Below are 25,551 nucleotides of genomic sequence, written 5' to 3'. Positions count from 1 at the left end.
CACTCTAGGATCATCCTGTTTGAAGACATCAACAAGAAATCAAATATTCATATGTAGAAAGACACACACGGCTACACACTGCAGCAGATTTGTCGTCTGCAGGTCATGAACCGGTCAGACGTTTTCATGAGTCACTCAGCGGACGATTTATTTGCCTCAAAGTCGCGGCGAACATCAGATCCCTCACCTGACAGTCATGTGGAATTGACCTACTTCCAGATCAGCTCTAATCCCACTTGTGAGCAGATTATTGGCCTGGACAAGGTAAAGACGGCCAAAAGAGAAGCAGATACAGATTCATCTCATGGCAAATTTCTATTAACTTCAGTGGTCATAAGTGTAGAGGAACATTGCAGTAAAAGTGGTTTTGGATGTGACGTAATATGTTTGAAATATTGAACGTTTAAAGTAAGAAGATGAAGTGAGCTCGTTCTATTGAGATGTCAGAAGCTGCAACAATAACAAGACACATTTTCATTAGAACTAATTCGTTAAAAATGTTGAAAAAAGATTCATTATGAGTAAAACACGAGCACAGTAAATTCCATAATTTGCAAGGAGTCAGGCCTAATGCATCAGTACTGGAATAAAGACAACATAATGATGCATGAATGAACCTTGATTATCATGCAAAAGTTTATTACTCATTTATATGGTGCAGAAAAATTAATTCTGACACTAATATCTCAGTGTGAAGACTGCGTCTAATTCAGCAGACGATTCAACAAGATGGTATGAATGACTACTGAAATAAAGATGCAAAGATAAATAGATTTAAGTTTTTAAAGTCCTCAAGAATGTCTCCAAAACACATTTCAAAGCCCGAAACACCAGCAGCGCTTCTAACTCTCTAAGCAGAGGTCAACTGATGAGTGAATGAAGCAGGTAGGATTTGAACTCAGGTCTGATTTGAACGCTAGGCGGCGCTGTCTTGCGGGAAGCTCTCTGTAAGCCACACCCACCGGAAGTACGTCACATTTTCCCGGGAAAACTCGGTTCATCCGGCTGCAGCAAGCCCTCTTCAAACCGTGGAAGCGCAGGAGGCAGTAAGTACTCTTTAACTCCATTAAGGGCGACAGAAATGATTTTTTCATGTTTTTTTTTTTTATTTATTTCAAAGATCAAACTTTGACGTGTGATGACCCGGAAGCGAAAGTGGTTCTTATGACTGTTAAATTAGCAGAAAGTCTGCAGGGCGTGGGTTTCTGATGAGAAGCGTAATGTTTTTCCTCAAGAAAGATACTTTACCTCATCTAACACGTCCGATTGTCGCTTGGTGTATCTTGTACACAGTAAAAACGAGACGTTTGTCCGGTGAAAAGCGGTCGACGCAGAGCTCAGAAAACACGTGTGATGTTGTTTATTGTCTGATCTCGGGCCGTTCACTTCCCCCACATCTGCTCTGGTGGGTCAGTGTAGCAACTGTGAGAAAAACACGACTGTTGTGATTTTTGCATTTGAAAGCGGTGTGTGTGTGTGTGTGTGTGTGTGTGTGTGTGTGTGTGTGTGTGTGTGTGTGTGTGTGTGTTTCAGATTCTCATTGTTAAGTGAAGCTCAGAGACTCCAGACTGATGAAATCAGACCGTTCATTGTTGAAACTCCTGATTGCTTTAAGCTCCTTATTGTTTAATCAACGTGCAAAGTGATAACATTTTAATTTGTAACACTTAATACAAGATGATTGTAAATCAGTATTCAGTGATACCTTTTCATCTCCTTAAACCTTTTCAGTTTTTATTGTTTTTTTTGTAAAGAAATCCTGCAGGATATTTGGTTAAATCACATTTTAGAAAGAATCCCAGCAGGGGTGGATGCAGATTGGCTGAAACTCCCAGACCCAGTCCCTGCTGGTCTGTGGGAATCGTCTCAAGGTTTATGTTCCATCAGTCCTGTGTCTGATCACATCGGCTGCACTCTGCTGCAGAGCGAATTGGACGCTTTCCTTCCTAAATATCTACAGTGTAATGCTCTTTATGATCTGCATTCGGTAAATTCTGAAGCAGTTTGATCATCAGTGCTATTTTTTAATGTATTCTTCTTGTGTATGTGTATTTCTTATTGCAGGGCAGCAATGGAGAAAATAAGTGAGAAGCTCCTGCTGGAGAGAGGCTCTCCAAAAACCAGCAAACTGGAGCAAATCAAGACGCTCAAGTAAGTTACTTTTTTTTTTTTTAATGCTCCCTGTGAGGCTTTGCGTGTTGTAATGTTTGATCTCCACCGTCTGCCCTTCAGTCTCTCCAAGCTGGGGCTGAAACAGCAGGACCTGCCGGTGAAGCTGCTGTCTCGCCTTCGCTCGCTGGAGCGCTGGGATCTGTCCGGGAACCGGTTGAAGGAGTTTCCGAAGAGCTTGCAGCTGCCCGCGCTCCGGTGCCTCGACCTCAGCGACAACCAGATGGAGGACGTGACCACGCTGGAGGGCCTGGGCGGCCTGGAGGAGCTCAGCATGGAGGACAACCTCTACGTCACGGTGAGGACGCCGCCTCCTCTGTTAATGTCATCGTTCGCGGCCACACAGTCGTTCCTCAGCGGGGGTGTCTCTCTGCCAGGTGAGTGATAACTACAAGCTGATGGTGCTGTTGCCCAAGCTGAGGATTTACAACGGCAAGGACGTCACGGCCAACGCCAACCACTTGCGCTTCGTCTACAGCGACAACCTGCTGACCAGGGTAGGAGCCGGAATGACCGACCGCTGTAGTCTTTTCTGTCATCCAGTCAGAGTTCCGCTTTCATATCAAGTGGAAAAGAATATTCAGCATCTTTCAGGGGCAAGGCCGCGATGGAGAAATGCTAAAATGCCAATTCGCCGCTGATTCCAGATCGTGGCGGTTTGGGAGAAGAGCTTCTGTCTTCCGGATCCCGTCACAGAGCGGGAGATGTCGGCTCTGGAGAGCAGCTTCGTCGCTGCTGCCCGACAGCAGGTGAAATACGGACCCAGCTCCGTCAGCGACTTCACCAGATGGAGGGTACGGCCCGCTCGTCTGACGCTCCGCCTGTCTTCAGTCAGTGAGCTTTAGTAAATGCATGTCTGCCTTCTTCGGTTTCAGGTGGAGATCCTCGCCAAGGAGTATCTGCACTGCCTGGAAAAACCCCGAGAAGACGAAGAGAGTAGGAAGACGACTCGGACTGCGAAGAGCTGTGTGAGACTTTCAGCATAAACAGACGAACATGTGGCTAAAATAAGACTTCTTAAACTTTCATTTTGTCTCATATCAAACAGAATGAGTGAATTGAACTGCATGTAATTTAACCATCACACTCATGTACTTGTTGTTTTTTCAGGACGGCTTAACGCCCGCCAAGAGGAAACACCCCGACCCGGAGACGAACCCGGGCGTCAGCCTGACGCCCCTGAAGAAGCTGCGCTCCGCCCTCCCGGCCGCCTCGCCCCAGGAAAGCCCTCTCCGGTCCCCCGGCGTCCTCCTCAGGTCTCGCACGCCGGCGCAGCCCGACGGCGGCGTCAGGATGAGCCCCCGCAAGGCCATCCGGCCCCCGGCCGCCCCCGCCGGGACGGAGACGCCCGGCAGACGCTCTCAGGCCTCCAGAGAGGAGCGGGCGAGCCAGCAGGGCGGCGCTAAAGCTGCACAGCTGCAGAGAGACGCCGGCGCCACCCTGCTACCGAAGACACAGGTGGTGTGAATGTTGCGTTTTCAGTGTGAAGATCATTTTATTGCCACCGCTCCGTTGAATTCATGACGTTTTTGAGAGAATTTGAAACAAGCTATACGTCTCCCTCCCGCAGCCGGTGCGTTTGAAGCCGCTGCACGTCCTCCAGTGCCACAGCAAGCAGGACAGCGCCGACGACTTCTCCACCCAGCTGTGGGCCTGCGCCTTCCAGCCGCCGCCGGCCTCCTCGGGTACTGCTGGACGCGTGCAGAGAGCGCTGAAGGGTCGCAGTCGTTAAACGTCTTTAAACGTCAGTTTCTGTGTGAGCAGACGGCGGCGGCGGCGGCCGGCTGGTGGCCACCTGCGGAGGAGACTCGCTCTGTGTGATCGACTGTGAAGCTGGGATGGTGATGAAGAAGTACAAAGTCCCTGGAGAGGAGTTCTTCACGCTGGCCTGGTCCACCGTGCTCATGTCCAGAGGGCAGAAGGCTTCGGCTCAGCCCTGCAGCATCCTGGCGGCCGGGGGGAAGAGGGGCCTGGTGAAGCTCCTCCACCCCAGAAACAACGTGGCGTACGGCGAGTTCCGGGCCAGCCGCAAGGCGCTGTCCATCCTGCGGTTCAGCCGCCACCAGGGGAACTTCCTCTTCGGTGAGTCTGAGGCCATGATGGTCCAGCAACGGAGAAACAATCGGCCGAAAGTGAAGGAATGTTGGGAGAATAACCGATGGACTCTCGGATCAGGTGGATGTTGTCCTGATTTGCCTCGCTGTTCGGTGCTCACGTCTCACCGTCTCTCTCGCAGTGGGATCGTACGATAATAAAATCGGGATGTGGGACATCGGGGGGCTGGACAGCAAGTACAACTTCAGAGCGGTGTAAGTATTTCAACCCTGCCTCCCAACACATTCCTGATGGATCGAGTTCAGAGAATTCGGCTTTAAAGAGTCTGCGTTCAGTTTGAATGGGAGGAGTCACCAGGTCTCCTGAAAAACATCGACTGTAATTCAGCTTTGACATGTCTGCTTTGAGTTGAGGATTTTAATATTTTAACCTCGGAAGTCGGACGTGTTGCACTGCGGAGTTAAATTCTAATTAAGTTCTAAAGAAACCATCCGTCTTGCAGTGAGCGAACGCCAGCCGCACGTCAGCATTTGACGCTTTCAGCAGATCCAGAATGTGAAATGAGGAAACCTCCTGCTCCGTTGTGTCCCTGCAGGCAGCTGTTGACGTTAGAGACCAGCTCCACGCCGCTGCAGGTGTGCCTGCCTCCCACGCCGCCCGGCGCCAGCCTGCTGATGGCCGGCGAGGACGGCCTGTTCTGCTACGACACGCGGCTCGGCGCCGTCAACTCCTCCAAGAGTCGCTCGAAGGACCTGGAGATCACGTTCCCCAAAAGTAAGAAGGAGGACAAAAACGGAGACGACCTCACCGTGGACGGACTGAGTTTCCTCTCAGATGATATCGTCGGTAAGTGGAGCTTTTCACTGATGTCTGCTTTGGCTTGAAGTGATTCTATTTCACCACAAGGTGGTGCTGTGACCTCTCATGTAAAATCATCTAATTATTCACTTGTTGGCAGAAACAAATGCAAGCTTTTTGTTGATGGACAAAGTGTGTGTGTGTGTGTGTGCGCAGCCTCCAAGAACTGCATGCGCGGCTGCATCTACCTGTGGAGCTGGAGCAGGACCCGGGCTCAGCGGCCGGACAGGAAGCGGCGGGCGGTGTGCGCCGTGCTGCTGGCCGAGCTGCAGTGGGCCGACACCGACGTGCCCTACCTGGCCCTCTGCACCTGCCCGGGCCGGGCCTACGTGGCGTGCGGGGACGACGAGGGCCGGGTGTGGACGTACCACGTCAGCGGCCTGGAGAGCGGGAAACGCATCAAACCCACCGAGGTAACGGAGCCCGGCGTTTTGGACCGGCGTCCTTGGTGAAGCTGCTCGTACCTTGGATTATCTTTCAGCAGAGTATCTTAGTTCCACTGGAGAAAATAAACTTTAAGCTCCGTGAAGATTTCATCTGTTCTTTACAGATGAAATGTAAAATCAGATTTATATGCATAAAGCCGTTTTTTTTGTCAGCTCACACAGTTCACAAGAAAATGTAGAACTAGTGTTTAAAAAGTGAAATTAAAGCACAACGAAAACATACACACACAAGTTCAGGAAAACCCTCCTCCAGAGGTGTTTCTCATTGTTCTCCTCCGTCTCATTGTTTCCCCGGTCAGGTTCTGGAGTGGCCGGCCCCGCTGAGGACCGGCCGGGGCCCGGTGGACGGCCCCTCCATCAACAGCGTGGCGGCCGACCCCGAGCTGCGCTACCTGGTGGCGCTCAGCGACAGGAACATGGTGATCGTGTGGAAAAGAGAGGACGGCCCGTGAGGGGCTGAGGCCCGCTCACAAATGATGTTACACAAAACAGACTGGTTTGCTCCAGATGTCGGTAACGTTCCAAGATTTGTCAGACGACATATTTTCTGTTATGTTGTCTTCACAGTGTGTGAAGGAAAAGTGAGTTCAGAATAGAATCTGTTTTTGAAGTTGTGTAAATTTGCTGCTGCTTGTACCTTATTTACTGATCTGTTGTTACAAGTCTGTACAGTTATTCATCAGGATGTAGCAACTGTTTGATTAATCGGGTAATTTAAGAATTACTAAATTGAGTTGAATTGATTTCTAATTGAGTTTATCCTTTTGTGATACTTTGATTGCTTGGCATTTGGCCATTTTAAAAGCTGAAAAGATGTGAAGTTAAAAATGTAATTCCATGTTTTTCATTTGAAATGTTATTTTTCAAGTTATATGCACAGTATTTTGTTTTGTGCAGTTTTTTTAATACCTTGCTTTCAGCTAAACAGGACAAAGTGAATATAAAACAAGACAAAAAGCTTCTTGTTGAGGGGTGTAATGGTATAAATGACAGAAAGATTCTTCTGACTGTGAATTTATCTTTTACTAAAAACTGCTCCAGTCAGCATGTGTTTTTCTGTTTGTTTTTTGGTTTTCTGAGATATCAGCTGGATGTCTAATATGTTTTGTAATAAATACAAACACCGAAGTAGTGTTTTAATGTGTGTTTGCTTTATTTCCCCCCCTAAATAACACTACTCTTCACAGTTGATACCAGCTGTGAGTTTTTTTTGGTCTGGTTTTCCATCGTGTGCAAAAACTGACATCCACACCTTCGTGCTGAAATGTTTGCTTTTGGACTGTGGACTCACACATTACCAGGAAAAACATGCAAACTCCACACAGAGCAAGCCCAACCTGTGCAACATGCAGCAGCTTAATGGAATTTGAGTCGGATCTCTCAGCACAGTGAGGATGAATGGAGCCAGGGGTGGACAAAGCGACCACTTCTGCTGATTTCTGATAAATGGATCAGTAAAAAGTAACTTCTGTTCCTTGATTCTTGATTTAAGGCGACAGTTTGGGGTCTTGTCTCTTGTTTTCATGTTTCAGAGGTTTTGAGCGGCAGCTCGGGCCTTCTCCACATGTTTGGAGGAATGTAAACCATCCAGGACTGAAGTACGGCGGCCCGGAAGGGTCATACGGTGTGGATGCTGCCTGGCCCCGCCCCCCGGCAGCTGATTGGCCCGGCCGGCACGTCGCTGCCCGGCTCCCTCCCCGCGCCGGCCAATGCAGACAAAGCCCCGGCTCCCTGCGCCCCCCTCGCCCCCTCATCCGTGCCTTTGTGCAGCTGCGGCAGTCCAGCGCGACCCCGATGGCCTCGTAGCAGCCGCCGGACTCCGGGCAGCCCTGTTCACGCGCGCGGACACACACGGCCCGTCTTCCACATGCATCCGGGACTGGCGGGACTCGCGGCGGAGATGCTGAGCGGCGTCACCTGCAGGGCCAGGCCGAGGATCGGCAGCCTCCTGCTGGCCCCGGCCAGCGCCGCACTGCCGCCGCCGCCGCCGCAGCCGCTGTCGCTGTCGGTGACGGGGAGCCGCAGGTTTCGCTCCACGTCCTCCATGCAGGGCTTTTCGGAGCTGGCCAGAGAGCGCTCCAAGACCGTCACGTCCTTCTACAACCAGTCCGCCATCGACGCCTCGGCGGAGAAGGTGAGCGCGAGCCGCTCATAACGGAGCTAGCGTTAGCTGTTAGCATGGGCTCTGCTGCGTTCACGGGCACGGAAAAACACACACGTCGCACTCAAATGTATTTAATTGTAAAGATTTTCGCTTTGGAAACGAGAAACATCCATTTATTTTATCGTTGTTTATTACTTTACAAGACTATCGACGTTCTCGTCAGCTCCCGGGTGACCTAATATTCTCATGTTTAGTGCGTTAAACCTATGTTACCATTTTCTCCCCTGAACGTGAACGCAGCGTCACGGCGTTTCCCAGGAACATTTTGTTTTGCCGGCTGACAGACTTCCAGGCACAACAACCTCAGCACATGCAGGGTTTCTGGTCATTTCTCAGGCTTTTAGTCGTTTCAAAATGAGATTTTTTTTTTAAAGCTCCGTGGGAGAGTCCAGTGGCGCCATTAGTGCGGAGGGTGCTGATGGTGTAAAGTTTCAGGGATGAGTGTGAGTTGACCCACTTCTGGAGGCTGTAACGTAACGACTGGCTCTCCTCCAAGTGGTTCACATGGACGGCATTCTCCAAATGTGTTCCTCTGAAGAACAACGCGGCGCCCAGATATCACTCCACAGTATTATTAGTCCAAGCATGTCTTCATTGTGTCATTGAGACGAATTTTGTTTCAGTCACACGCATATAAATGTGTAATTTTATTTAAAAGAAGTCCCCAGGCTCATGTGTTCTTTATATTAGGGCCTCAACATATGTTTTCACTTTCAGACAGAAACTGGCACTAATCCATTTAGCTGTTGGGACAAAATGTTCAAATTGTTTTCTCAGCTCGTATTCACAGTGAAACGGAGAAGATAAAAATAGCAAAAGAAAGAAAAAGAACAACCCTACAAACCTGCTATTTTAAGAGAGAGTGAAATCTGTGTGGGCTCAGGAAAGAACAAGACTTCAGCCTGCCAAGAAAGTCAGCCTGACTCAGCATGGATGTAACCGGGTGAAGGTCCTGATCCAGCAGATCTCCGTCCACTGCAGCGCACGTCCTGTGCCTGGTGGTCACACATTAATCCCCCACACTGGTTCCAGCCATGGGGTGGGGGGGGGGTGGGCTGTCACGAGATCGGTAATGGGACAGAGAGGCACGGTCAAGATTAAGACTGAGTCTGCTGTGCACTTGTCCCGGCCTGCAGGGAGAGTGGGGTCAAGCCTGTGCAGCAGAGCACACATCTGGCTGTCTGCGCTCACACCAGGGTAAACACACAAACGCTTTACTAAGTAAGAGCGTGTTTGACATTGGTGTGGCTGCTCTTGATGGAGACACAAGATGTAGAATTTTACCATAAACACTTCAGCTGCTTTAGTAGTTATTGATCATACACACCGCTCTGTGCTCCATTCAGACTGTCAGTCGCGGCTCTGATTGTACGGTGATTACCTGGTTAAAAACATCAACAGGATTAGATACACACTGTGCAACAGCAGGGTCTCCAGAAGACAGTGCGATCACAATCGCACTAAGCTCTCATAATGATTCAATCAACAATTTCATTTAATCTTTATCTCGGTGTGATTGATATAACCTGGCTTTTGAACCTTCGTCTTCTGTGGTCAGTTCATTCTGATCAGCTTTGAAGATAAAGATCCTGTTAAAGTGTAGACAGGCCAAAAGGAAGGATGTTTAAACGGCAATAAACATGAACATTAACATAAATTTATATAAATGTGACAATACTTCAGAAAAATAGGACTATTTTATTCTTTTTTTTTTATCACTTGCTCTGACCTCTTGGTCCATGTGGGTTTGAAGTGTTTTTTTCCTTCCACGCATTATTCTTTTGTGTCAGTTTAGTAGTCGTGATAGCAACAACATAACAACCATCCACAGCGAAGTGTTAAAGGTCAAGGTCCCCGTAACTGCTGACTGGTTTCCTCTCCACGGATCAATGGCCGCTCGCTCGTCTGAACGGTTCGGTGCCATTCCTGGCGAATTTCCAGCACAAACCACCACTTCCTGATCGTGGTTGTTTCTTTTGGCGACACACACTGTAACGGTGATTGGTCAATTTGTGTAATTTAGCTGAATCTGGGAGTAATACGGACCGGCTAACGCTGCTCCCCGTGAACATTAAACCTGAGCTTAAGAGGATTATCGTTTTACAAACTGAGGATCCCAGATCGCCGCTGACTGACCTCAACTTGTCTCCTCAGGCCTCTGTGCGGCTGACCTTAGCGACCCTGCTGTATTCTGGGAAATCTCCCGATGGGCACCACGTCTTGGTAAATTTATCCGCCACAAGTTCATGTTCAATGAGACACTTCACGAACTCACCGTTCATCCTGTGTGTGTGTGATCCCAGAGCAGTGCCAAGTACCTCCACAAGGAGCTTCCTGTGCGGATCGCCCATCGCATCAAGGGTTTCCGCAGCCTGCCCTTCATCATCGGGTGTAACCCCACCATCCTGCAAGTGGTAAGGACGCCGCTCTTCAGATACTTACTTCAGTTAAATTAACAGCGCATGGGCTCTTACAAACACACCTCGACACGAGGTTTCAGTGTTCGGATTAAATGATGGTGTCTTTCAAAACACTGCAACACTGATCTCTGATGATAAGCAGGAACTAATTGATCGAACACGTTAAATCAATCTGGATCGATTTGATGACAGTCTGAGATAATCTACACTGCAGCAAGGAGGTCGACACCTGCGCTGTTCCAACCACAAGACAAGCAGAGAGACAGCTAAACACACACACGCAGTTTTGATTAGTTTCCAATCCCATGCGCAGTGAGAACATGCAAACTCCACGCAAAAACCCCCAACGCCCAAACCTGACCGGGGAATATTGTGTTAGTGAGGCAGGCGTTGCTCACCGTGAGGAAACGAACCCCTAAAGAACTCATGAGGTTGTGTTTTTCAGTAGTTGAATGTGAATGTGTTTGATACTGGAGCATGACACTGAACCTCGGTTTCCCTCAGAATGAGGTAGTTTCCCACAGAATCTGGCCTCCACTGTGCTTGTTACGTTTTTTTTTTTTTTCAAACTCCTCCTGAGACAAACGGTCTCATTGTGCCGTGGAGAGAAAAGCTTTAATTCCTCCAATCCTCAGCCTGAAAAGAGGAAGTGAATGTCGCCGTGGAACCGGAGTGCCCTCGGCGTCGAGGTCGTCTGCGCCGGGATCAGCATGTGCCGTGGTTTCTTTTCTTTTTTTTATTTCCAGAGCCGTGCCCCGGCCTGTTCCCGGCTCGGGTACCCCGCCCTCCTTCCCCACACGTCTCCCTGCTGCTGAACTTTCACCCACATTCCTCCTTCTCTGGCATCGCTCTGCTCCTCTGTGCCGATTGCATAAAGCCGGACTCCTTTTGTTACAGCTGCCAGCTGAAATGTAGGTCGGCGCGGATTCCCCCCGCAGCGCCGTCATGAGGGGCGATAGAAGTCCTGAACGCCGCAGATCTGGACCACACGTCCACGTTATCACCTTCGTTGTGATTTGAACCTGGATTTAGAGAAGAATTCCGGGTATTCTGTGAAGTCGTTGAACTAACAGTCCGCTGCAGTCCCCCCTGCTGGACTGAGTTTGGGGGATGAGCGCCACCGAGGGGCCCAGTCGGGCGCCACGGCCGCTCTGATGCTGTGCGGCTGAGCGGATGATCACAGGGAATCGGTCCAACTTCTAACCCCCGCCTCTGCTCTCTCCCGCAGCATGAACTCTACATCAGAGCCTACCACATGCTCAGCGACTTCCCCCAGGTGAGTCTCACACTCAGGAAGAGCGTCGGCACGTAGACCCGCCGGGGTCGGCAGTTCAGGTTCCTCCTTTGTGAAGGATGGGGCTTGAGTCATGAAACAAAACAGGATGTGCGAACAGTGAGCGTCAGCTTCCGGTTAATTACACGAAGCGGTGCAGTAAATGATCTGTTAACCACTGAAGCTCGGTTTGTTGTTCAGCTGATGACTTGTGAAAGATTAAAACAGGCTGTGCTAAACTTTTAGTGTGGCTCAACTTGATCCACAGTCCAGGAACAAAAAACAAAAAAACTGCTGACACAACAGGAAGCTCAGGACTGAGTTGATATCCCATGTTTTGCCCCTTTTTTCCGCAGAGTTTGAGTTGCGATACTTTCTTTTTCTCTTGGTATTTGTCTTAAATGAGTTACATAAGGTGAAAAGTATCAGGCCATATAAGTAACCGGCGTGGCAGCAGCGTGCAGAGACCGTCAGTCATCCAGGACGCGCAGAGCAATGTGGTTTACGCACCGTCCACTCAGCCGTGCTGGCTCATCTGGAGCAGGAGAGACGTTGGCTTTGAGGGAGGCGTGAATGAAGCAGTCTGCGTCGGGACTGGTCCCGAACTTCTGGTCTCCATGACGACTCCCAGCTTTTCGTATAAACCTGGGGATTATCGTCGTTTCTGTAAAATGATCCACGGTGAGCCACACCTGACTGAGGGTGAGGAAGGGATCCAGCTGTGTTCCATACATGGACAGTTTAAAGGAATCTGACTCTTATGCTTGTACTTAAAAAAAAAAAAAAAAAAAAAGACTTTTGGCGTTTCCATGTGTGCCGAGACTGTTTCCCAAACTTCTTAAGAAAAGGTGAAAAGGTTTGAGAAGCACCCTGCGAGAGTAGTAGTAGAATTTTAAACAGAAAGCTTAAGGAGTATTCTAGAAGAATCTGTCATCTTTAATGCCATTTAGGTTTTGCTGCAGCTTTTAGCCTTTAACCTTCACATGACCTTGAACATGGATCTCATAAAATGAGTTTGAAAGACGTCTTTGAACAGAAAGGTCCTCTGCCTTGACGGGAATGTCGATGGGAGCCGTGCAGCAGGTTCCTCTGTTTGATTTGAATGTGACTCTGAAGAGATCCGCTCTCAAGTTTTCCATCGTTGGAAACGGCTTTTGTTTAACGCGACCTGAGGAATCGGCTTTCCTCCGCTGATTTGTTTGACTGTTACACTGAACAGCCTCCACCTTCAGCTCTTCGTTTCCTGTTTAACCTTCTGACGCCGACGGTAAATGATCTTCTGCTGTTGGTTCTAGTGGAGGTGCAGACGGAGGCAGACCTGTTCAGCATGGTGTTCATTCTGGTCTATGTGAGAAAGAGGGCTTAAAGAACATTTTTATTTCAGAACAGGGATGACAGGAGATACATGGCCTGTTTGAGTATGAACCTTTTAACTTCAATTTTTCATCTGTCATGTGACTCCCTCATTCCGTGCATTTTTACATAGGACTTTTTATTCCTCTATGAATCTGAATAAAGCCTAATTTTACTATAAAATAAGCATTTAAATGTCTGAAAATATATTCAGAATTGAGTTTAAATCTGGATATTCTCCTTCGGAAACCAAATTATATGCTAATTGGGCGCGACTTCATTCAGGTCATTCTGTGCATGCGCCGTCGTGATGACGCAATTTTCCAAGATGGCGGCCCGCGGTCCGCGTTTCTACTCGTCTGGAGACGATTTATTTAATGGCAGTTTTAGAAGAATTGGATCTAGTGAAACAAGCAGATCGACGAGCACTAAACAACGCGGACATTTTCAAGGTCAATCTAGAAAGACGAGAAAAACGCTGTTTACTTCCGGGATACGACAGCACGTCACGGCTGCCCCGTCCAATCAGAACGCTTCGCTGATCCCGGCGTGAGAGAGGATTTAATCCTTCGTTTTCCCCATGTAAACGCCAACCTCATGAATATAATTCCGAATTACTTAATACAGAATAAACCAGTTCCGAGTTAAAAACAGAATTTAAAGTCCTTTGAGTTGTGATGATGGGTCTGAAAGGTTAAAGGTCAGACGAATAAGATTTAGGATGAAGTTCATGTGGTTTTTGTGCTTACAAGACAAAAGCACACAGATATGTCCAGATGTTACAAGAGGGACAAAAAAACGGAATAAAAACTCAGAAAATGTTCAAGAAAATGAGGGAAAAACTCAGATTAACGCTTGGTAAATAATCCAGAGCTTTGACATGTTGACCAATGGAGTCTTTCTTCTGACAGATCAAGGACCAGGACATGGAGGCTCGCTTCTGTAAACTGGTGCAGCAGCTGCTGGACGACCATAAAGACGTGGTGACCATGCTGGCCCAGGGCTTCAGGGAGTGTCGCCGCCACATCCAGGTAACGGCCCGATGGTCTAAGAGCCGACACGTCTCCACACATCCAAGTTTCCCGCTGATCTGCGTCAGGAAAAGCTGTGAAACAAGTTTTGCGTGGGAGCTTCACTCAGTTTCTCTTCACGCTTCAGGACGAGACGATCATCCGCAACTTCCTGGACACGACGCTGTGCTCCCGCCTGGGGATCCGGATGCTGGCCACGCACCACCTCGCCCTCCAGGAGGATAACGTACGTGTCACACGCCGGTTTTTCACCTTTCATCTGTGTTGTTCACACGGAGCAGGAGGGATTACACTGATCGACTTCATTCTTAAATTACTGAAAGCTTGCTGAATTCGTGAGTTTCGTACAGACGCCTGTCAAATGCTTGATTTCTTAAAATGAGTTAAAAAGTGATGCTTGTCTTGCTTTCAGCCTGATTTTGTGGGAATCATCTGCCGACGCCTGTCTCCCAAAAAGATCATCGAGAAGTGGGTGGACTTTGCCAGGTGAGAGTTTGGAGCCGATTCGTCAGTTTATCACCTTCCAATGACTTCCTGCTCCCCAACGAGCTGCTCTGTTGACCGAGCGGGGTCAGAGTTCAGCTGATAAACCCGCCGGATTTAGTATCTCTAACCGTGAGTGAGATATGAGCTATCGCCTCTGTTTACATTGTGTAATCTTATCAGACGACCTTTCGAGGGGTCACCCGTCTTCATGGAGTCAAGAGAAAAAGAAGAGAATGCTTCAGCGTTATGTTAGCATGGACTGTTAATCTATTTTAAACTGCTGGAACGCCCTCATTCACGTCGTAGCCACGCAGACTGTAAGATAGCTTTCTGTTGTTGTCCCGGCGGCCCGCAGACGTCTGTGCGAACACCAGTACGGAAACTCCCCCCGGGTGAGGATCAACGGCCACGTGGCGGCCCGCTTCCCCTTCATCCCGCTGCCTCTGGACTACATCCTGCCGGAGCTGCTGAAGAACGCCATGAGGTAACCACTGAGGATTCCAGCTCCGGTAGATGTCCCTGAACTCACCGTTGATCCTCCTGAAGCCGGTTCAGCATCAGGAAGGCTCTTCTCCCTTGTCACTTAGAGTTTGTCACGTTTCACTTTTCAGGGCAACGATGGAGAGCCACCTGGACACGCCCTACAACGTTCCCGACGTGGTCGTCACCATCGCCAATAACGACATCGATTTTGTCATCAGGTGAGCGAGCGAGTAAGCGAGCGAGGGCTCTCTCATGCTGAACTCTCTCTTCACCACTGAGATTCAAGCTTCGGTCTCGGGGAGTGGGTTTGTAAAGAGAGCCTTCCCTCCTCGTTCAGGATCTCCGATCGCGGCGGAGGCATCCCCCACCACATCATCGACAAGGTGATGGATTACCACTTCAGCACGGCCGAGGAGAGCGCGCAGGACCCCCGCATGAGCAACATCTTCAACAACATCACCAACAGCGGGAACCAGTCCAGCCCCATGCACGGGTAAAGATCCGCACGCCGCCGGCTTCTTCTCCTCTGCTCACGGAGCCGCTAACCGAACCGCTCCCTTCCCCAGGTTCGGCTTCGGCCTGCCCACCTCCAGGGCCTACGCCGAGTACCTGGGCGGCTCGCTGTCCATCCAGTCCATGCAGGGCATCGGCACCGACGTCTACCTGCGCCTGCGCCACATAGACGGCAAGGGGGAGAGCTTCAGAGTGTAGGCCGCGGAAAATCCCTCCCATTTCACGGCGCGGGGCCGTGCCGCGCAGCAGCGCCGAGGGGCCCCCCGCCCTGAGGCCCGGGGGCCAGAATGAGGCGTTTGGGCCACCAAACCCCCCCCCTCCGAGAATCCATCATCCCCACGACTCGTTCTCTCCGTTCTGTTTGGCCGTAGACGGATTGTAAGCTATGTTAGCTCTCAGATCGATGGTTTCAGCTGTTTCTCCTCCGTGTTTTCCGCGCCCTCAGTCGGGCGGATGAACTTCTGAGTTTCTGGTTTATCGGGACAAACTGTGCATGAAAGTGGGACGACGGCGAGACGAGAGCGAAGAACTTCAGTTTTAAGGAAGTTCACTTTGAAGTTACTTATTCTTTAGCCTCAAACTAGAAACCTTTTGGTGGTCTGTGTATCAAATGAATCTTCTGAGACACTCCAGCTTCGCCTGTCTACATCTCCTGAAACATCAGCAGGATGTTCAGTTTCGAACTTTTTATTTTTTTCTTTGTGTTGCTTTTTTGTTCTTTCAAGTAGAGATGGTGTCGGTGTTATCATGCCGTGAAAACCTCATCTGCCGCGGCTCTCGCACGCAGAAAACTGCCAAAACACCAAAAGCTCATTAAGGCGCGGTTCAGCAGTGTTCCTGTGGAAGCCAACCGAGTCCCGCTGCCTCGCTGCGGGACTCCACTCCTCCAACTGCATGCTCTGCATTTGATTTCTCGTCTTCCTCTTGTTGCCTTTTGTTGGTTTTCAGAGATGCACACCTTGTTAGTCGGTCAATTTCATAACATTTTTTTGCACAATGAAAAGATTCCCAGTTGTTAAAGCTCGACATTTGCACCTGTAAAGCAGCTTTTTTTTTCCTTCATTTTTTTGAAAACTTTGTGACAACTTTAAAATTAACAATATACCAGAAAAGTATTGTCTAATATTTTGTCCTTTTTTCAGTTTTATCTAAACAAAGTGTGTTAGGTGTGTTTTAAATTGACGTTAAGGTCACATTTCAGAGTTCCTGGATGTTCGGCTGTGGGGGAACTGGACTGACTGAGGCGATTTCATTGTTTTTGATCCGTTTTCATCCAGGTCGCAGCTTGATAGTGTCATATCTCCCTTAGTTTCTAAATGTTTCCAGCTCTGTGTGCTTTTTTTACCGCTGTGGGAGAGAAGTATCTGAATGAAGCAGTGATCCTGTGGCACATCTGACTTGGCCCTATACTGATCTTTTGTGTTAGCCAGTCTTGTTGCAGTAAGTTAAAATTGTGGCTACAGAAAAAAAAACTTTAGAATTCTAAACATCTCCGGATATGACACAAACACTCACCTTTTTTGTTTGTTTGTTTTATTTTGTTTTGTTATTTTATTGTTTCCTTCTGTGAACGCAGCGAGCCTCTGCGGCCTTCAGCTCTCAACACATGAAATCTTACACTTTTCCCACTTCAACACTCCTGAAGTTCCTAAAATTTGTTTCGTCGCCACAAACACTCCTCGCATTCTGTTGCACATTCCCCAGAGGGAGGCAGATGTCAAATAACAGGTCAGCTTTTACGTTAGTTTTGGTTTTCATTCAGGAAAAAAAAATGTTCAAGGTACTCTTAGCATTTTTTCTTTTTAACCTGAAGGGGCATTTGGAATAAAAAGCAGCTTTTATCAAGACTTTGTAAGATCTCGCAAGTTGTATGAACTACCTTCTTAAAAACACAAGATTTTCTTAGCCTCGTTTTAGACGTTTATATTCGAAGATGTTTAAATGTTATAAATTGTAGACATTACAAGAGCACTATGATGTCTCCGCTGTATCGCGAATTATGAACGTTTTCATTTATTTTGAGTATTTTTAAACATGCATCTAACTGTAATCCTGCTAAAGTTTCAGCTCAGATGAAAGCGTCGCTTCTAGTTTGAGGGTCTCGGGTTTAGTTTGAGGGAGGAACCCCCCACTGGTCCACGGTGAAGGTAGTTTCTACATTTAGCGTTTGCCAGTCGATCTGAAGGCTGAGGGAGGCAGACGCGCTGCGGTCGGCCTTCGGCTGGCCTCAGACGGCGGAGCGGACCACTGAACTGTTCTGAATGATCTTCTGTACAAAGTCAGATATTGGAGCCTTGTTACTGATGAAATGTGCTGCCATGGCGTGTCTTATCTTCGACTGAATTTGTCTTGTCCCACGTGGCTTCTGTTGTGTCCAGGACTCTGTAGGCATAAAATCTCACTTGGATCAAACTCGAGTCCGCTTCGTTTTTACAACCATGAAACTGTGGGAGTCATTCTTACTTTGAAAAAATATGAAAATATCAGTATGGAGTACATAATAATGAAGGGTTTTCTTTTCTGTGCTTTTTATGTAATTCTATTTCTTCTGAAAATAATACATCATATATGTAAAGACAACACACTGAATTCCAATATTAACTTCAGGCATTCTGATAGCATATTGTACAAATGCAACAATGCTGAGTGTTGCTGCAGCGCCCTCTTGTGGCAGAAACCAAAAAGTACATCAGAATGGACAAGAAGCCCCAAACGGTGCCTGGCTGTAACCGTGCCAGTGTTTATAATGCGGTGAATGTTATATTCTCTTTAACTGACTTCAGAACCACGTGTGAAGGAGAGTAGAGTTTTCCTATTGAGCTTTATTGCCCTTCTCTTTCCTCACTCTCCATCAAAATATCAATTCTAATTCAAAAATGCCGAATTGGACAACAAAATACATTTTCAGAAAAAAGTGAAAGTCCAGGATGATGAAACGTGGCGCTGTAACAGTCTGGGCGTCTTTCCTGACATGTCTACGATCTGTGCTGTGGACCAAACTTAGCTATTACACCATTTGGAGTGAAACTGGGTTGGTTGATAAATGGAGATTGTCTGGAGAAAAAAAAAAAAGATATCCTGGTTTGAGCCTCCAATTTTGTACTATGAGGCTGTGAACGTGGAAAATTTGGTCACCGTAGTACGTGACTAGACAATTTCTAGAATTGTTTCTTCTGGGCAACCACCTGCTGAATTTCAACTTCATACAGCAATGCTCGCTCAGTTCCGAAGATGGTTTAATCTTTACTCCTACAAGTACATCTCATATTATATGAACAGTTGTGATCGACCAGGAGGTCGCTTGATATCTTAAAGATTAAAAGTGATGTAATAACCATTTATGAGTGAGGCCTATATTTATGTAACGTAATGACTACGAATACAATGGAATAAGAGTTGTCAATGCAGACAAACACATTTTAGAAGATATTGAAAGTTGAAAAATGCTCACATTCGGCTTCAAGCAGTGAAAATACAGACAACTCAACAGCTCTGAGTTGAAAAGTTACGGCTTGTTCACTGAGTGAATGTCCATGTCTGACAGCTTGGACACAGCAGAGTGGCGCAGTGAAAGCGTGCTGGGCCCATAACCCAGAGGCCGATGGATCGAAACCATCCTCTGCTAGCAGTATTAGCTTACAACTTCAATCTCAATTCAACTGAAAGTACTGGACTAATGCATCAATAATGGTTGTTTATTTGACTTTCATAGTGAGTCATCAGTCAAAACCACTGACTGTTTAAAAAGATGGACCAAAATTATGTGACGTCACCCACAGCTTTCTGAAATCCGTGTTGTTATTTTGAGCAGGATGTTTTCGTATTGAACATTTGAAACTGAATGTAGAGGTGATTGGTCAAGCCTGTGAAGTGACTGCATCACGTGGACAGAGGAGGAGCTGTGACAGGGCCATTTATGCAAAACTTTAACTGTTAACAACAAATCAGCAGATGATTCATGTGAAAATTACCATTGTTTGACTGTACAGGCCACAGAGAACACAGAGGTAAGGATGCTGATTTCAGCCTTCTGTGAAACAAATTAAAGTGTCCAAGATGTAAAAATCAGACTGCAATCCCAGAGAAATCTGTTTCAAACAGTCACAACCCAAAGTGATGCAGAGGTGAAAGCAGCTGTATTGTGGCAGAGGACACTCAGACATCCAGATGCTTTTCTGGGAAGTGTTTGAATGCTGAAAGCTTGATAAACACAGAAAATTGCACCATTACTAAGTTAGTTTTGTCTTTCTCCTCATCCTCTGTGTAGTAATTCTTTCTGGAATCACTGTTGTTTTCCTACAAGTCCAGCAGGGGTCGACACTGCCTTTTAAGGGCTTCCACCAGATGTTTTGCTCCTTTCTTCAAACCTTAGTCAAGGTGGATGTTATATCAGCTGTATTAAAAGGTAGTCGGGTTTTGAAAGATGAATCAAACGGTGATTCTTATAAACAACTGTAACTGAATCATTTGTCCAGTATGAGACATGAGAATGTTTCTGCTTAATTAAAAGCTGCTAGCAGAGGATGGTTTCGATCCATCGACCTCTGGGTTATGGGCCCAGCACGCTTCCGCTGCGCCAAAGCTGGGGAACAATAGTCTGTCTAGGGGGGGGAAGAAGGGAAAAGAAGGGGAAGAAGAGGGGGAGAAAGGGGGAGAAGGAAAAAGGAGGAAAAGAAGGAAAAAATGGAGAAAAATGGAGAATTGAGCACTTCTTTCAATTTTGCTTGTCTTTTTGCTGCTTTTATGATCTACTTGGAGCCAATTTCTTCCTGAAATTTCAAATATACAGGGAAAATTTTTCAGTGCCTGTGTGCTTGATGGGGAAGATGTGACTCCGAAAGTCACAGGTTCAAGCCCCGCTGATGACACAAATATGTGAACTACTTTTAAGCAGCTGTTGCTAAACTTTGACATAAAACTAAGTTTGTTATGAAAATATTATTCACTTTTTGTACATTTATTGTCTGGTCAGACTTGCTTTTATAACTGTGATATTTACAAAGCTATATAAGAAGACAGGCTTTCTTTAAAAAGCTTTTCTAGTTGTAATGATACCCTCATAAAGAACAAGGTAAATTTTATCAGTTACAAAATGATTTTAAATACATGATCTTGGCCTGTCATATTATCTCTACATTGCAAAAAGGTCTGTTTGTTTTACTTTACTAAACAGATATTTATGTGAATAACAAACCGAAAGCACTGCTGCAAAAATAAAGGCCAGATTTATTGAAAAATACAAACATATTATTTGAGTATGACACAAAGAGCTAACTATGCACACCAAAGTATTTCCACACAATTATATACAACACTATTAAAACAAAAAAAAAGATTAATAATAATTGAATAATTGAACATATAAAACTATTTACAACATTCAGAGTCCCAGACTCCATCACTCCTTGGTCCTCTTCTGCCGCATCTCTTGCATCCACTGGTCAAGTGGCACACCAGCATTCTGTGGGCAGTACACATGACCATAGTACTGGCTGTGCCCACTTTCCTTGGTGCGGGGCTGGTGACACTGGCCACATTTGTTTTTTTCAACCGTCCGTTTGTAAGCCCTGCGAGTGGGGGGAGGAGGAGGAAGAGGGCCAGCAGATGCAATTGGTCCCGGCATATGGACTAGTGGAGCCCGGAATATGGAGGGGCTTGTGGAAAGTGTGGGATTGAAAACAACAGGTACAGGGATCAACATAGGCTGTGGTAGCTGTGGTGGAAGTGGTTGTGGTTGTTGTTGTTGTTGTGGTGGTGGTGGTGGTGGTGGTGCTGCCTGCCTGGGAAAGATCTGCCTCTGAGCAGACAGCCTTGGGCGAACTGCTGGTGGAGCACTCACAGATGGCGATGCAGGGTGTCTTCTCTTGAGTACAGCCTGCCCTGCTGTGCTTTCAGGGAAGTTGTACAAAAGTTTCGGGCCAGGATGTATTGGTGCAGCAGTGGGTCGTACCTGAGGTGGTAGCAGAGGCGTGGAAGCTACAGGAATTGGGGCAGGCAGATTGACCCCCTGCAGCAAAATTCTGCAGTCCTGTCGCTTTAGTCTTTTATTGTGCCACTGCGTCAGAGTTGTTTGGTTGACTGCATACAGCTGAATGGTGGTATCCTGCATTACCATGCCGTTCCCAAGGACCAGCTGCCTAATTTTGTTGTAGTCCCTGAGAATCAATGTCCACCTCGTGAGAGCATGTCCATCCTTTTTTTGGGGGCTCTTGTGAATGTTGCAGAGCTTTATGAAGACTGATTCCACCAGGCGACAACAGTCTGGCCACTGGGCAGGAGATCCCGAGGAACCGAGGACACAGCGGGTCATGCTCTCCACCCCTGGTGTAAATTCTGCTTTGGACTTGGGTTGTTTATACCGCCCGGTGGTCAGGCGCACTTGGTGCCGAGCGGCGTAGGCCACACGCTGCTGATCATGTGGCAGTAAATTTTGCCACAGAGCAATGATGGTGCTGGCCTGCTGATTAGAAAGGGTCTGTGCATTTTCAGTCCGCAGTGCCACCAAGTACTCTGCCAGGCTGTTCACTCGGTCCATCCCTGGAATATTATGCTCATCCACAGCCTGACAATGTAACAGTAAATGGACAATTAAAAACAATCCTATTACAAGCAAAAACATAACATTTAAGTGCAATATAACCTGATATTACCTCCTGTTCAGGTGCTGCTGGGCTCATAGCTGGTGGCCTGCAAGGAACATCAGCTGAAGCAGTGGAGACAGAGGTGGTGATGGTGGTGGGAAGAGGAGCAGCAGAGGCTTTGCTGGAGGTGGAACATGATGCACCAGTGGACTGTTACAGAAGATAAGATGACCATTAGTAATAGACCGTTGTAATAAAAAAAATATGGTATCCAAAGATTAACAAGATTATCCCACCTGTCTGTGAGAGTGTGCCCGGCTCTTTGCAAATGGAGCAGAGGAAGTAGCAGAGGGAGCAGAGAGAGCAGCAGAGGGAGCAGAGAGAGCAGCAGAGGGAGCAGAGAGAGCAGCAGAGGGAGCAGAGAGAGCAGCAGAGGGAGCAGAGAGAGCAGCAGAGGGAGCAGAGAGAGCAGCAGAGAGAGCAGCAGAGGGAGCAGCAGAGGGAGTAGCAGAGGGAGCAGAGAGAGCAGCAGAGGGAGCAGAGAGAGCAGCAGAGGGAGCAGAGAGAGCAGCAGAGAGAGCAACAGAGGGAGCAGAGAGAGCAGCAGAGAGAGCAACAGAGGGAGCAGAGAGAGCAGCAGAGAGAGCAACAGAGGGAGCAGAGAGAGCAGCAGAGAGAGCAGCAGAGGGAGCAGAGAGAGCAGCAGAGGGAGCAGAGAGAGTAGCAGGTGGATCTGTGGCAGTGGCAACAGCAGTGGTGACAGTGGGAGGGAGAGGCGCAGAGTCTGAGCTGGTGGTACTCAAATCCACAGTCTGAAAATGATTGTATCACAAATAAAAATTTATACTCAACCAAAATTAAAACACATTAAAAGTCATTTTAGAATATCATAAATAGCAGGTGTTCCAGATAAGACTATCACCAATACTCACAGCAACTGTAGAGGTCAGCAGAGCAGCTGGAAGGTGGGTGGGAGCAGGGAGGCATGGGGCAGACGAGATGGGATCAGATGCAGGAGGTTGGGGAAAGGTGGGGCTTTCCACAACACAGACTGGGGAGGTGATGGTTGGTGGTGGCTGAGAAGATGGGCTTGTGGTGTCCAAGGATCCTACGGTGGGGTCTACATCTGCATCTTCAAAGCCTTCGTCTTCAAACTCCCCCTCTGTGCCAATGTCCTCCAGCAGCTGGTCGGTCTCCTCTGTGTCAGGCTCTGTGTTCTGCATGGCCCTTCCTGTCTGCCTGAACAGGTAATCGATACCTATCAGCTCTCCTGGGATAGAAAGTAGAAAATAAAATTGATAAAAAAAACAATGGCAACTAATTAATCATGTTGTTTTTTATGTATTTAAGAGCACATGAGGGTAAATTCTGAACTCACCCGTGTACACAGACGGAGGTTGGAAAGAAGGGACGAGTTTCCTTCCAAGCACCTTGGTACTGTAGGTGTTGACACAGTGAACAAGGTCACCTGAGTAGCTTCGCAGTGACGAGGTCTGGACTGCCAGAGAGGCAGCTTCTCTGTCCTGGTTCCATCTGTTGAGGCCATCCAGGAGGTACAGCTGGAAATTCAGACTGTTGGCACTCGTTCCTAAAAATAGATTAAAACAAATAAACACTGTAAGCAGTTGATTTATTATTTTTTTTTTTTTTGAGTTTGCAATACAGACACTGTGTCTCCATTGCAATAATGTAAAGCTTATCACATTTACCTTGCTGATGAATAAGGGATTAATACAAACCTGGAATGAACCTCTGTAGATGACAGTGGAAAGATTCCAGTGACGACGACCCCCTGGCACATCGGTATTTTGGGAGAATGATGCCCTCCTTGGTGGTGGTACTTCCAGTCTGGGTGTACAGGAGCACACCTGGTTGGTCTTGAATGCATTTTATGTGCCTTTTCTGGACTCTCCAAATGTTCTGCATCCTCTCCTGGTCTAAGAGAGGCACACCAAGAAGGTCTCTGCCCTTCACACCCATCAGCTCGTTAAGCAGCCCCTCAATCATGATGACGGTCTGTGGCTCTCCTCTTGTCCGTCTTCTGCAGTGCAGGGCCAGGTCCTCTTTGGTGATCTGCTGGTCCACCAATTTATCAGTGATACCAGGAACACCTTCTCTCCTCAGCTGCTCCCTCTTGGCCCTCCGCAGCAAGGAAACATCACCGCTATCCCACTCAAAGATGCAGCAGGACAGCTTGGCCATGAAGGTGGGGTACAGGGGATGTGCCTCATTTGTGCATCCAGATGCCAGCCGCCGCATGAAGTGGTAGATGTCAAGTTTTACAACAACATCTGGCCACCCACCAAACCTCTCTTTCAGCTTTGTCTGTTCTCCTTGCTGCGTGCAGCAGTCAGTGTCAACATAGAGGAGCTGAGGAGCAGCCACTCCAGCATCACTGTAGCGCCGGATGAGCCCAGCAGCCATCATGTCGAGCCCAGGACCCTCCTGAGCAGTCAAGACACTGATGAGGATTTGGCCCACCTCATTACTCACTGATGAGAGCCACAGACCAGTCCCTCTGGCAACGCCAGACAGTTTTTTGGTGATCTATAATGACACAAAAGCCCACATACAGTGTTGTGATTTCAGATGGGACAAAGCACATTAGTATCACATTTCATCTTCATAAAAAAACACAGCATTCAGAGTTGAGTTTAATATTTAGTGTTGTCATATATGACTGAAAATAATAATTTCATATCGGAAGGATGTCCATCAAAGTGATCTACCTTTTTGGTGGAGTCCATTTTCAGGATGGTGCCAAATGTGGACGTTATTGTGGCTTTGATGTGGTCCAGCCTGCTCAGAATGTCTCGCCCATACAGAGCCAACATCCAGCGGTGACTTGGTACTGCTATTGGCTCAGGGGGCTCCTGGAATGTGACGGGGAGCAAGCTGGGCCGAGCTGCAAAGTCAGAGCATGCCCCAAGATATCGGCAGAGGCGCTTCAGCCACTCCTCGCTGTGGTTTTCTTTCAGCTGTTTAACCAAACGTGTGGGGCTGTTTCCCAGCGTCCTCTCCCTCAAAAACCTAATGACACGGATGTCACATGCAAATCTGTTGAAAGAAAGAGAAAGATAAACAAAAGAGACACGCAGAATTAATAAACACAGTTAACGATCAATCTGCTTTGATTTCAAACATTTATCAATCTGGTTTACTCACTTCTGCGTCAGGATCAGCCTGAACTCCAGCCTGTGAGCCATATCCAGCTGGTCAAGGATGGTCTTGCTGGAGGAGATGTAATTTGTTTTGCACCCAACTGAGTTGCATCTCAGAGTCTCTGTGATTAAAATGTAATAACTGTCAATATCCAAGACTTTGCGCGCTCTCTTGTGGACACCGGCACCTGTGAGCTGCTTTCTGCACACAGGGCAGTGCAGCCTCACTTTCCACAAGTGATACGGCATCCACAGGAGGAGCTTGTGGGTGAAAAACCGCTCTGGAGTAGGAGCCTGATGATAAATAAGAGCAGGCTCTGGTGGTGTGTACCACAACTTCAGGTCTACTCGCAGTCGCTGGTTTTTCCAGATGGCAGCCGAAATCCATCTCTGATCCTGAGCTGGTATATTTTTTTTCATCTCCGCTGGCAGCCAGTAAAGCTCAGAACCTGGAGCTGTCTGTGCTTCTCCTGCTGGAGCGTGAACAGGGTCGGATGTGGAGAGCTCAGAGGGAGCAGTCGGAGGTGGAGCAGTCAGGGGTGGAGCAGATGGACACGC

The 25,551-nt window shown here is 47.7% G+C and overlaps 2 protein-coding genes and 2 long non-coding RNA genes across 4 annotated transcripts; 2 read left to right on the top strand and 2 right to left on the bottom strand.

Moving 5' to 3' along the window:
• Positions 1-996: 996 nt before the first annotated feature.
• On the top strand, positions 997-6,656 carry lrwd1 (leucine-rich repeats and WD repeat domain containing 1). Its single transcript, XM_030101223.1, has 13 exons — positions 997-1,046; positions 2,065-2,151; positions 2,233-2,467; positions 2,547-2,666; positions 2,817-2,963; positions 3,045-3,137; positions 3,280-3,627; positions 3,740-3,854; positions 3,934-4,251; positions 4,406-4,478; positions 4,820-5,070; positions 5,239-5,495; positions 5,828-6,656. The coding sequence occupies exons 2-13, from the start codon at positions 2,072-2,074 to the stop codon at positions 5,978-5,980; spliced, it is 2,190 nt and encodes a 729-aa protein (XP_029957083.1). The 5' UTR covers positions 997-1,046; positions 2,065-2,071; the 3' UTR covers positions 5,981-6,656.
• Positions 6,657-7,256: 600 nt separating this feature from the next.
• On the top strand, positions 7,257-17,506 carry bckdk (branched chain ketoacid dehydrogenase kinase). Its single transcript, XM_030101224.1, has 11 exons — positions 7,257-7,662; positions 9,847-9,915; positions 9,996-10,106; positions 11,341-11,388; positions 13,650-13,769; positions 13,897-13,995; positions 14,182-14,255; positions 14,611-14,739; positions 14,867-14,956; positions 15,076-15,231; positions 15,305-17,506. The coding sequence occupies exons 1-11, from the start codon at positions 7,396-7,398 to the stop codon at positions 15,447-15,449; spliced, it is 1,308 nt and encodes a 435-aa protein (XP_029957084.1). The 5' UTR covers positions 7,257-7,395; the 3' UTR covers positions 15,450-17,506.
• Positions 17,507-21,452: 3,946 nt separating this feature from the next.
• On the bottom strand, positions 21,453-22,002 carry LOC115395630 (uncharacterized). Its single transcript, XR_003932302.1, has 2 exons — positions 21,902-22,002; positions 21,453-21,813 (listed from the first exon to the last, which is right to left on the bottom strand). It is a non-coding gene; the product is annotated as an uncharacterized LOC115395630 (long non-coding RNA).
• A 792-nt stretch (positions 22,003-22,794) lies between these two features.
• On the bottom strand, positions 22,795-23,656 carry LOC115395856 (uncharacterized). The gene is made up of 3 exons (XR_003932333.1): positions 23,572-23,656; positions 23,211-23,420; positions 22,795-23,102 (listed from the first exon to the last, which is right to left on the bottom strand). It is a non-coding gene; the product is annotated as an uncharacterized LOC115395856 (long non-coding RNA).
• Positions 23,657-25,551: the final 1,895 nt, after the last annotated feature.

Source organism: Salarias fasciatus, chromosome 10 (assembly GCF_902148845.1).
Source record: "Salarias fasciatus chromosome 10, fSalaFa1.1, whole genome shotgun sequence".
Classification (NCBI taxonomy): domain Eukaryota; kingdom Metazoa; phylum Chordata; class Actinopteri; order Blenniiformes; family Blenniidae; genus Salarias; species Salarias fasciatus.
Note: the sequence above shows the minus strand (reverse complement) of the source record. Positions and strands in the feature narration are given on the sequence as shown.